Source organism: Pristiophorus japonicus, chromosome 21 (genome assembly GCF_044704955.1).
Source record: "Pristiophorus japonicus isolate sPriJap1 chromosome 21, sPriJap1.hap1, whole genome shotgun sequence".
In the NCBI taxonomy this organism is placed as follows: Eukaryota; Metazoa; Chordata; class Chondrichthyes; family Pristiophoridae; genus Pristiophorus; species Pristiophorus japonicus.
In genome coordinates, this window is record NC_091997.1 from 75,511,981 (window position 1) to 75,524,435 (window position 12,455).

Here is a 12,455-nt window from a genome sequence, read left to right on the forward strand (position 1 = left end):
TTTGTCTGTTTAAATTGTTTAATTGAATTCTTAAAGTGGTGGTTGTAACAAGCACCGATGTTACCCCCATTTATTTAAGAGCATAAGAAATGGAGTAGGCCATTTGGCCCATCGAGCCTGATCCGCCATTCACTAAGATCATATCTGATCTTGGCCTCAACTTCACTTACCTGCCCGCTCCCTTAACCATTGACTCCCCTATCGTTCAAAATTCTGGCTATCTCCACCTTAAATATATTCAATGACCCAGCCTCCACAGCTCTCTGGGATAGAGAATTCCAAAGATTCACGACCCTCCTGAGAGAAAAAATTTCTCCTCATCTCCGTTTTAAATGGGCGACCCCTTATTCTGAAACTATACCCCCTAGCTCCAGATTCCCCCACAAGGGGAAACATCCTCTTTGCATCTACCCTGTCAAGCCCCCTCAGAATCTTTTATGTTTCAATAAGATCACCTCGTTCTTCTAAACGCCAATGAGTTTAGAAGAACGAGGTGATCTTATTGAAACATCAGACCCAACCTGCTCAACCTTTCTTCATACAACAACCCCTTTGTCATGTATTCAACTATCATTGTAATCCATGTATAAGCTGAACTAAGTTGTATATCTTGAGAACATTGACCACAAGAGGGTGAACTTGTGGGAGACACTCCTAATCTGGACTTTCAGGTATAAAAGGGGAAGCTCCACTCACCTTCATCACTTGAGGTCTTGGTAATAAAGGTAACTGGTCACAGAGTGACCTTCTCAAGAATGGGCCTCGTGTGCATTTATACTGTATAGTAATGACATATCATTGGCGACGAGGAACGCCGGAAGCTGAAGTTCAGCGAGTTCATATGGAGCACATATACAGTTCATATACCTGGACGCCATCGATAATGATCGAAGTGCTCCTCAATGGCATCCCAGTATTAATGGAGCTAGACACGGGGGCCAGCCAGTCCCTGATGAGTATCAAACAGTTCGAAAGGTTGTGGGTGTCCAAGGCCAGGAGGCCAAAATTATTGGCGATTGACGCACAGCTACGGACATATACAAAGGAGATTATTCTGCTGCTAGGCAGCGCCACGGTAGTCGTGACCCACAAAGATTCGGAGAACAGGTTGCCACTCTGGATTGTCCCAGGGGATGGCCCCGCACTACTGGGGAGGAGTTGGCTTGCTGTCATGAACTGGAAATGGGGCGATGTCAATGCAATTTCTTCTGTGGAGCGAATATCATGCTCACAGGTCCTGGACAAATTTGACTCATTATTTCAATCCGGCATCGGCACTTTCATGGGGGCCAAGGTAGTGATTCACATAAACCCGGACGCCAGGCCAGTACACCACAAGGCCAGAGCGGTGCCGTATGTGATGCGGGAAAAGATAGAATGCGAATTGGACCGCCTGCTGAGGGAAGGCATCATCTCGCCAGTCGAATTCAGTGACTGGGCAAGCCCGATCGTGCCGGTGCTCAAGGAGGATGGGTCGGTCAGGATATGTGGCGACAACAAGGCCACCATCAATCGGGTGTCACTCCAAGACCAGTAGCCGCTACCGAGAGCGGAGGACCTCTTTGCGACGCTATCCGGTGGCAAACTTTTTTCAAAATTGGACCTGACCTCAGCTTACATGACCCAGGAGCTGGCGAGTGAGTCGAAGAAGCTGACCACCATCACGACACACAAGGGGTTGTTTGAGTATAACAGATGTCCGTTTGGGATTCGTTCAGCCGCCGCGATCTTTCAGTGAAATATGGAAAGCCTCCTCGTCGATTCCAAGGACGGTGGTTTTTCATCCTCATCACGGGTCGCGATACTGAAGAACACTTCCACAACCTGGAGGAGGTGCTGCGCAGACTGGACCGGGTAGGGCTGCGACTGAAAAAGGCGAAGTGCATCTTCTTAGCTCCAGAGGGAGAATTCCTGGGGAGGAGGGTAGCAGCAGACTGGATCAGACCCACTGCGTCCAACACGGAAGTGTTCCAGAGAGCACCCAGACCCCGTAACACGACAGAGCTGCGTTCGTTCCTGGGGCTGCTGAGCTATTTTGGTAACTTTCTTCCCAAATTGAGCATTCTGTTAGAGCCGCTACACATGCTCCTATGCAAAGGTCGCGATTGGGTCTGGGGGGACAGCCAGGAAAGGACTTTTGATAGAGCATGCAACTTGTTATGCTCCAACAAACTGTTAATATCATATGACCCGTGTAAGAAACTTGTTCTAACGTGCGATGCGGCATCCTATAAGGCTGGGTGTGTGTTGCAGCTAGTGAATGCCAATGGTCAGTTACAGCCGGTAGTTTATGCCTCCAGAAGTCTGTCCCAGGCAGAAAGGGGCTACGGGATGGTAGAAAAGGAAGCGCTAGCATGTGTATATGCAGTAAAAAAAATACACCAGTACCTGTTTGGCAGGAAATTTGAGCTGGAGACAGATCACAAACTCCTAACGTCCCTTTTGGCCGACAACAAGGCCATAAATGCAAATTCATCGGCCCGCATAAGAAGTGGGCACTTACGTTAGCCGCCTATGACTACACAATTCGGCACAGACCAGGCACTGAAAATTGCGCCGATGCACTCAGCAGGCTCCCACTAGCCACCACTGAGGGGGCAACTGAGCATGATGCTGAGATGGTCATGGCTGTTGAAGCTTTCGAAAGCGAAGGCTCACCTGTGACAGCCCGTCAGATTAAAGTCTGGACAAATAAAGACCCGCTACTGTCTTTAGTTAAGAAATGTGTCCTGAATGGGGACTGGGCAGCCACGTATGGGGCATGCCCTGAGGAATTTAAACCGTTTCATAGGCGCAAGGATGAACTCTCGATTCAGGCCGATTGCCTACTGTGGGGAAACTGAGTAGTCATGCCCCAGATGGGCAGAGAGGTGTTTATCAGAGAACTTCACAATGAGCACCGGGCATTGTCATGATGAAGGCAATTGCCAGGTCACACATTTGGTGCCAGGGATAGATGCAGACCTGGAACTTTGTGTTCGCAGGTGCAACACGTGTGCTCAGCTAGGCAACGCACCCAGGGAAGCCCTCCTTAGCCCCTGGCCATGGCCCGCCAAGCCATGGTCACGCATCCATATGGACTACGCAGGTCCTAGACGCCTACTCCAAATGGATTGAGTGTGCCATTTTAAATTCAAGCACACCTTCTGCCACGGTAGAAAGTCTACGGGCAATGTTCGCCGCCCATGATCTACCGGATGTCTTGGTCAGCGACAATGGCCTGTGCTTCACAAGCACTGAATTCCAATTCCAGGACTTCATGGCAGGCAATGGAATCAACCATGTCAGAACGGCAACGTTCAAGCCGGCCTCAAACGGCCAGGCGGAACGAGCAGTGCAGATAATCAAACAGGGGATGCTCAGAATCCAAGGGGGTTCCCTACAAAGCCGCTTATCACGCCTCCTGTTGGCCAATAGATCCCGACCACACTCGCTCACAGGTGTTCCACCCACAGAGCTGCTAATGAAAAAGACGCTCAAAACCAGGTTATCCCTTATACACCCTACCATGAAAGAAATTGTTGAGAGCAGGCGTCAGTCACAATGTGACAGGAATGAGAGGGTGCGATGTATTGATGTCAATGACCCTGTTTTTGTCCTTAATTATGCTGCAGGGCCCAAATGGCTTGCAGATACTGTGATTGTCAAAGAGGGGAATAGGGTTTTGGTAGTTAAACTTACCAATGGACAAATCTGCCGCAAACACGTGGATCAAACTAAAAGGAGGTTCAGCAACCCCATAGAAGAAGTAGAGGAAGAATACGACGTAGAGTTTACTCCACCACAGGTGACCGAACACCGGAACCAAGTGGAGGAGAGCTCAGTCACTGTGGGCAGTCCGTACAGGCCTGAGGCACCGCAAACAGCAGACACTCAGGCCAGCGCCCAACAACCGGAACCCCAACTCAGGCACTCTACAAGAGAGCGTAAACCACCAGAGAGACTCAACCTGTGATCCCAATAAGACTTTGGCGGGGAGGTGATGTCATGTATTCAACTATCATTGTCACCCATGTATAATCTGACCTAAGTTGTGCACCTTGAGAACATTGACCACAAGGGGGTGAACTTGTGGAATACACTCCTAACCTGGACTGTCAGGTATAAAAGGGGAAGCTTCACCCACCTTCTTCACTTGAGGTCTTGGTAATAAAGGTAACTGGTCACAGAGTGACCTTCTCTCAAGTATCGCCTCGTGTGTATTTATACTGTATAGTAAGGACATATCACCCTTCATCTCAGGAATCAACCTAGTGAACCTTCTCTGAACTGCTTCAATGGAAGTATATCCCTCCTTAAATAAGGAGACCAAAACTGTACATAGTACCCCACACATGCATTATAACTGACTATACTTTGAACAAAAAGTTATTCTCCAAGACTTTCCTTCCCGTTTCCGCATTTCATATCGGGTCATGTTTGTAAAGTTTCACATTCTATTTTAACTTAATTCACCAAGCCGCACTAATAAAGTCGAATAAGAAATTGTTTCTATTTTTTGACACTGTTGTATTTGTGTTGGAACTGCATAATGTCTTAACATAAGAAATAGGAGTAAGACATACGACCCCTCGAGCCTGCTCCTCCATTCAATAAGATCACGGCTGATCATCGACCTCAACTCCATTTTCTCGACTGATCCCCATATTCCTTGATTTCCCCTAGAGTGCAAAAATGTATTGATCTCATTGATTGCTGTTCTACTGCTGTTGCTTGAATGAGTTAAATATTATACTGTCTTGTTGACAATAGTATTTACTTATTACAGACTATATGTATGGCCCTCTGCGGTTTACAAGATCAGACATAGTGGCAATGGACATCCAGCGGGGGCGAGACAGTGGTCTTCCAAGTTATAACCAAGCACGTCAAGCACTTGATCTCCAGCCAATCGCAAACTGGTCAAATATCAACACTCAGCTCTTTGATGAGAAACCAGAGGTTAAATACCAGAACTGCTCACTCCTGTCTTGGGGGGGGGGGAGGGGGGAGGGGGGGAATGAAAAAAGCTTTTCCAAAAGTGAAGCAGTGTGTGTGTTGCAACATATAATTCTCAATGGCGTGATAAACACCCACATGGTTTCTGCATTTAGGGGGAAGCTGGATAAGCACATGAGGGAGAAAGAAATAGAAGGATATGTTGATGGGGTTAGATGAAGAAGGGCAGGAGGAGGCTCGAGTGGAGTATGAACCTGTTGGGCCGAATAGCCTGTCTCTGTGCTGTAAGTACTTTATAATAATAATCATCCACAATATTTCACCACCCGAACATCAATCTGAAAAGCATGAGCCAAGTCGATCTTACCCAAGGCTTCAAAACTATGAACTCTTTATCTTCCTATGCACCTCCTCTCTTGGAGCGTTACATCACAGACGGCCATTTGGCCCATCGTGTATGTGTCAGCTCTTTAAAAGAGCCATCCAATTAGTCCCACTCCCTCGCTGTTTCTGCATAACCCTGCAATTTTTTTTCATTTTCAAGTATATATCCAATTCCCTCTTCAATCTATTAAATCTGCATCCACCATACTTTCAGGCAGTGCATTCTAGATTGTAACAACTTGCAGCATTAAACAATTCTCTTCATCCCCCCCCCCCCCGGTTCTTTTGCCAATTATCTGTGTCCTCTGATTACTGACACAGTGGAAATAGTTTCTCGTTATTTACTCTCTCAAAACCGTCAGAATTTTGAACACTTCTATTAAAGCCTTATCCTTCTCTGCTCTAAGGAGAACAATCTAAGTTTCTCTCGGGTCTACTTAACTGAGGTCCCTCATCCCTGGTATAATCCTGGTAAATCTCGACATCCTCTCCAAGATGTTGACATGGTTCCTGAAGTGCAGTGTCCAGAACTGGACACACTACCCTAGCTGAGGCCTATCCGGTGGTTTACAAGGGTTGAGCTTAGCTTCCTTGTTTTAAATTCTGCAAGCTTTTAAAACTGAAGTTTGGCAGAGCTGCTCATTACTTCGTGATTTAGCTTGTTTTTAACTCCTACTTTTTCATCCTCGCTGCACCACGACTATAGGCCTCTTCGTCTCGGTTTCTCAGTAGGAAAAGGCCCACAGCCAGAAGCCCAGTGCCCAAAAGCAGAATAATTTAAGCTGAGAAGTAAAGAAAAGAGATGAGTAAACAGATACAGGAAGAATATTTTAATTTATCAGCTGTGACTCAGTGGCAGCACTCTTGCCTCTCCCGGGGGAGGTTGGGGCGGGTCAAATCATTAACCAAAAGTTGAGACTTGGTCGCTGGTAAGACTAAGTGACAGGCTGGATAAATTATTAACCAGAAGTCGCTAGAGAGAGAGAGAGAGAGAGAGAGAGAGAGAGGCGACCAGGGCTGAAGGTTTAGGCCGGGTTGAGGCCAATCATAGCCAGAAGAGTCAAAATCCCCGCTTCTGGAAGTCCGATGAGGTCAGATTTGGCCACTTTACCGGGCCTGCAGTCGAAGGTTTCCTGCTTGGGCATGCGAGTTGGCCCGGCGGAGTCAGAAGGTATGGGTTCAGGTCCCAGACCAAGGACTTGAGCACACAACCTAGGCTGACCCTGAATTTAGCACAGTACAGAGAGAATGCTGCACTGTTAGCGGGAGTGTCTTTCGGATAAGATGTTAAACCGAGGCCCCCATATGCTCTCTTTGGTGGACGTAAAAGACACTATTGAAGAAGAGTACTTTCGGATACTACTTGCATAGTATTGATTTATTCAGCTGCTTGTATATATTACAAACAAATTATTTTGGAGATATTCTGAATGGCAAAATACTAAATGATGTATTGTCTCTCCTTTATCCCAGCTCTTTAACCAGTTAGCGGAACTGTACAATAATGACATTTCCAAACTGGAGATGTTTGTTGGAGGTGTGCTAGAAAGTGCTGCGGACTCTAAGCGACTCTTTACTACAATCATAAGAGACCAGTTTGAACGCTTACGGGATGGAGATAGATTCTGGTTCGAAAATACCAAGAACAGGTGAGTTAAGGTCATTCGTTGTCTGTCGATTTCTCACTTGATGGGTGGATTCATGAGGACGGTTTGCAAGGAGTGAAAAACACAGGGTTGCCTAACTGCGGATGCTACTCCAGATGTGAGGTGCGGGAGGTGGGCTGCTTTTAAATAAATGCATTGCTGTGGTGCGATCTTGGTGTTGCCACTGTCTTCAAAGCTATGGAAAATCCGGAGAAGGAGGATGATTCTGCTCGGAGTCGCCCCATTCCATCACCAGCGCAATACTATCGTAGCGCCATCTTGGATTTAGTGGAACAGAGTTTCTACCCGGTAGCCACTAGTCTTGTCTTTTTTAACCAGTAACCATCCTTAAGTATTTCAACCCTTGTAGGAATACAGAAGCATTTCATTGCTAAAATTTATAATATTTGACAAGTGGGGAGCCACTAGGGGGAACAAGGGGTGTGGCGAGAAAGCAGGAATGGGGTACTGAAGTTGCATGTTCAGCCATGAACTCATTGAATGGCGGTGCAGGCTCGAAGGGCCAAATGGCCTACGCCTGCACCTACTTTCTATGTTTCTATGTGCCTCGTAGGCTGTCATGTTTTTCTTTGTCTCTAGCTCTTTACTATGTTCCTTGCCTGTTATAACATTCACTCTGCATTGAAAGAAAAACATGTGGCAAGTGTGACTATACAGGCCTCATATGAGAGCCTGGGTTTGAATTGGGAAGCTTTAGCTGTAAATGGCACAGCTGGCTACATGCACAGCTTGAATGTTTATACATATGCATATCAGATGAAATTTTCATTACCGTCCATTTCGCGGCGTTATTCATGGCGGGGCAGTAAAGTTTGCTCCCAAGAAAGGTTTGCGCCCCAGTCAGCAAAATTCGTCAGCTGGGCCCTGAGTGTGAAGCGGAGCGCTAAGGAAGGCGTTACACACCTCTCTTGGGGCGCAAGGCCGGCTGAGCAACTGAAAATCCCGAGCTAAAGAACCGGTCTCGGAATGCCCTAAGGGGGGTTTTTGTGGCAAAAAAAATCGCAACTAAAAACACAGCAAACATTCCCAATACCTAAAACACCCCACAATAAGCTACATCGGCAAAATAAAACTAAACAAAACAATCACACTTATCTCATTTGCCAATTCCATGACTCACAGCCGCCGGGACAGCTCATATTGCCTGGTTTTCCAGGCGGTCCCACCACTGCGCACTACGGGGCGCTATAGAGTCAGTACACAACAAATTTCAACACGCAGTCAAAACCGGGGGCGTTGCACACCGGCTTCACACTCCCGGACGGTGCTGCTCTGAGCCCCCGCAAAACTGGCAACTAATTTGCCGTCAGGGCGCTGGAAGGTGGCCGCTCGCCCGGAAAGGTTTTCCTCCGCCATTACTGCCCCCTGTGGGGCACGAACGTAACAGAAATCCGGCCCCTTATTACCTCGCACACCTCTCCATCCATCCAACAAAAGTGGAGCGGAGGGCCTTGAGCAGGGGACTGGAAAAACAAGCGATGCAAGACTACAGAAAGCAGAGTTAAATCTAGGGAAAGTATTTCTGTAAATATGAAATTGTACCAGAACATTTTGACTTCTTGACGGGTAAGGTAGGTAACATTATTACCAATTGTGTTTCTTCTAGAATGTTTACAGTAAGGGAACTTGAAATCATTCGGAATACCAAATATGCTGATGTGTTGCTAGCGACGACAACTGCGGAACCTGGGGATATTCAGCGTGATGTTTTCTACTGGATGGACGGTAAGCAGGGTGCCGAGGGGCCCTGGATCTTCTGTAATATGCGAATAGGGCAAGATGCTTAACAATATCTTTCAACAATATAACATAGTAAAATGGACTGAGTACCAGCAGGAGATGCGCAAGTAGAAAGCAAGGCAAAACTGCGATCTGTTGCAAGCTCCAGGTAATACCAGAAATTGTTAAACTTACACCTGCTATTTTAATGTGTAGCATCTCCTGCCCAATTTTTTTGAAACAAAATCAAATGCAGACATTTCCTTCGCCACACTATTGGTTGCCATGCTCTCAGCTGTCTGGGCCCTCAGTACTGTATTTCCTTCTCTAAACCTCTGCCTCTCTACCTTCTCCTTTTAAGATACTCCTTTAAAACCGACCACTGACCAAATTTTGTTCAGCTGTTCTAATGTCTCCTTCTGTGGCTCGGTGTACAATTGTGTCTGATTACGCTCCGGTGAAGCGCCTTGGGACGATTTTCCACGTTAAAGGTGCTTGTATAAATGCAAGTTGTAAGAGGTACATTATGTTGTGTTTCGGTCAGAGACTTAACTCTGACCTTTCAGCAGGAAGGTCTGACCTTGGATCCCTGTCTGTGATGTTAGGTAGTCACAGGTGGGGCAGACAGTCGTTGAGGGAAAGGGTGGGCGGGACTGGTTTGCCGCACGCTCTGTCCGTTGCCTGCCCTTGTTTTCTGCATACTCTTGGCGATGAGACTCAAGGTGCTCGCTCAGTGCCCTCCCGGATGCACTTCCTCCACTTAGGTCTTTGGCCAGGGACTCCCAGGTGTCGGTGGGGATGTTGCATTTTATCAGGGAGGTTTTGATAAAGTGGCATGTATACAGAGCCTTTAATGTAGCACAACATTCCAAGCCTTATTATCAGACAATATTTGACAATGTTTGGTCAAAGAGGTAGGTTTTAAGGAATGCTTTGAAGGAGGAGAGCGAGGTGGAGAGGTTTAGGGAGGGAATTCCAGAGCTTGGGGCTGATACGGCTGAAGGCACGGCTGTCAATGGCAAGATGTCAGAGTTGGAGGAACGCAGAGTTTAATTACTGGGAAATTCTGCAAACAGTGCACTATTATTCATCTAATTCTATTTTGATGTTCCCAACAGACATTTAAAGAAATTAATCTTATCCATATTAATATGAGTGTTCTGAAAGCATCAAAAGAAATCCCGCACTGGCAAGTTTAAGAACTGTTTCCTCATGATAACCTTACTAATGGAATTATTTTGTGTGCTCGTAGGTGATCCCTGTCCTCAGCCAAACCAGCTGAATGACGGTAATATGGAGCCATGTAAAAATTTCACCACCATGCATTATTTTCAAGGCAGTGGAGCAGGCTTCGGCATACTTATCGTGGCACTTTGTTGTTTCCCTTTAGGTTTGTAGATGCTTTCTTTTTAAAAAGTGAATTGGTAATACCATGTAGATAGTACACTTTGATTAATGCAATATCACAACAGAAATCAAACTATCAAAGCAGAACCTTTTAGCTATCATTTTCTTTTATATAGATCATTGCTTCTTTATAAGGTGTCTATTTGCATATAACTTGAAATGAAGTGGTTCCAGTTGAAATTTACAGGTCACAGGAATGTGGGAAGGGAGGACCTTGAGACAATCACTATCACTAGGGGGGTAGTGCTGGACAGGCTAATGGGACTGAAGGTAGACAAGTCCCCTGGTCCTGATGAAATGCATCCCAGGGTATTAAAAGAGATGGCGGAAGTTATAGCAGATGCATTCGTTATAATCTACCAAAATTCTCTGGACTCTGGGGACGTACCAGCGGATTGGAGAGCAGCTAATGTAACGCCTCTGTTTAAAAAAGGGGACAGGCAAAAGGCAGGTAACTATAGGCCGGTTAGTTTAACATCTGTAGTGGGGAAAATGCTTGAAACTATCATTAAGGAAGAAATAGTGGGACATCTAGATAGGAATAGTGCAATCAAGCAGACGCAGCATGGATTCATGAAAGAGAAATCATGTTTAACTAACTTATTGGAATTCTTTGAGGATATAACGAGCATGGTGGATAGAGGTGTACCGATGGATGTGGTGTATTTAGATTTCCAAAAGGCATTCGATAAGGTGCCACACAAAAGGTTACTGCAGAAGATAAAGGTACGCGGAGTCAGAGGAAATGTATTAGCATGGATAGAGAATTGGCTGGCGAACAGAAAGCAGAGAGTCGGGATAAATGGGTCCTTTTCCGGTTGGAAATCAGTGGTTAGTGGTGTGCCACAGGGATCAGTGCTGGGACCACAACTGTTTACAATATATATAGATGACCTAGAAGAGGGGACAAAGTGTAGTGCAACAAAATTTGCAGATGACACTAAGATTAGTGGGAAAGCGGGTTGTGTAGAGGACTCAGAGAGGCTGCAAGGAGATTTGGATAGGTTAAGCAAATGGGCTAAGGTTTAGCAGATGGAATACAATGTCGGAAAGTGTGAGGTCATCCACCTTGGGGAAAAAAAACAGTAAAAGGGAATATTATTTGAATGGGGAGAAATTACAACATGCTGCGGTGCAGAGGGACCTGGGGGTCCTTGTGCATGAAACCCAAAAGGTTAGTTTGCAGGTGCAGCAGGTAATCAGGAAGGCAAATGGAACGTTGGCCTTCATTGCGAAAGGGATGGAGTACAAAAGCAGGGAGGTCTTGCTGCAACTGTATAAAGTATTGGTAAGGCCGCACCTGGAGTACTGCGTGCGGTTTTGGTCACCTTACTTAAGGAAGGATATACTGGCTTTGGAAGGGGTACAGAGACGATTCACTAGGCTGATTCCAGAGATGAGGGGGTTACCTTATGATGATAGATTGAGTAGACTGGGTCTTTACTCGTTGGAGTTCAGAAGGATGAGGGGTGATCTTATAGAGACATTTAAAATCATGAAAGGGATAGACAAGATAGAGGCAGAGAGGTTGTTTCCACTGGTCGGGGAGACTAGGATTAGGGGGCACAGCCTCAAAATACGGAGGAGCCAATTTAAAACCGAGTTGAGAAAGAATTTCTTCTCCCAGAGGGTTGTGAATCTGTGGAATTCTCTGCCCAAGGAAGCAGTTGAGGCTAGCTCATTGAATGTTTTCAAGTCAAAGATAGATAGATTTTTAACCAATAAGGGAATTAAGGGTTACGGGGAGAGGGCGGGTAAGTGGAGCTGAGTCCACGACCAGATCAGCCATGATCTTATTGAATGGCAGAGCAGGCTCGAGGGGCTAGATGGCCTACTCCTGTTCCTAATTCTTATGTTCTTATGAAATATATTGTGGTATCTTCAAAAGCATCTGAGTTGATGGCATCAAGTGATGCAAAGAATTATGGAGCGCTCTAATTCTGTAGGTTAGTGAATAGCTCTATGCTCTTTGGGGCCAGAAGAGGCGATGGCTCAAGAGCAGCACGAGCCCAGCCCACACTGCGATATGTGTGCGCACTAGGTCCGTGCAGCAGAGCTGGTCTCCAGTCGCCTTGGTTAACCCTTGCCACTGGACCAAGACCTAGCTCTGTCAAGCCCGTGTGGTGGCTGGTGTGCAACGGCCACCACACGTTAAAAGAAATTCCATGCACAGGCATCTTCCACCCTTCAGGATGTAGCTCGGGACCTGGAATATTAGGTCCTTCGTTGAAACACCTGTGAACTCATCCCTTTTTTGGCGTGGAAGCAAGTCATCCTCGCATCAAGGGACCGCCTATGATGATGCTCTAATATTGCTCCTTTTAATGCCAAAAAATCATT

The 12,455-nt window shown here is 46.3% G+C and overlaps 1 protein-coding gene and 1 long non-coding RNA gene across 3 annotated transcripts in view; one reads left to right on the forward strand and one right to left on the reverse strand.

Moving 5' to 3' along the window:
- The window catches only part of LOC139234116 (dual oxidase 2-like), a 141,363-nt gene that overhangs the window by 63,842 nt on the left and 65,066 nt on the right, over positions 1 to 12,455 (forward strand). For both annotated transcript variants that reach the window (XM_070865075.1, XM_070865074.1), the window contains exons 12-15: positions 4,769 to 4,941; positions 6,796 to 6,971; positions 8,596 to 8,714; positions 9,961 to 10,098. In XM_070865075.1, coding sequence (XP_070721176.1) covers positions 4,769 to 4,941; positions 6,796 to 6,971; positions 8,596 to 8,714; positions 9,961 to 10,098 — 606 coding nt within the window. The remainder of the gene's footprint in view (positions 1 to 4,768; positions 4,942 to 6,795; positions 6,972 to 8,595; positions 8,715 to 9,960; positions 10,099 to 12,455) is intronic.
- Positions 1 to 12,455, reverse strand: part of LOC139234117 (uncharacterized) — a 108,913-nt gene that overhangs the window by 14,634 nt on the left and 81,824 nt on the right. The window lies entirely within an intron of this gene.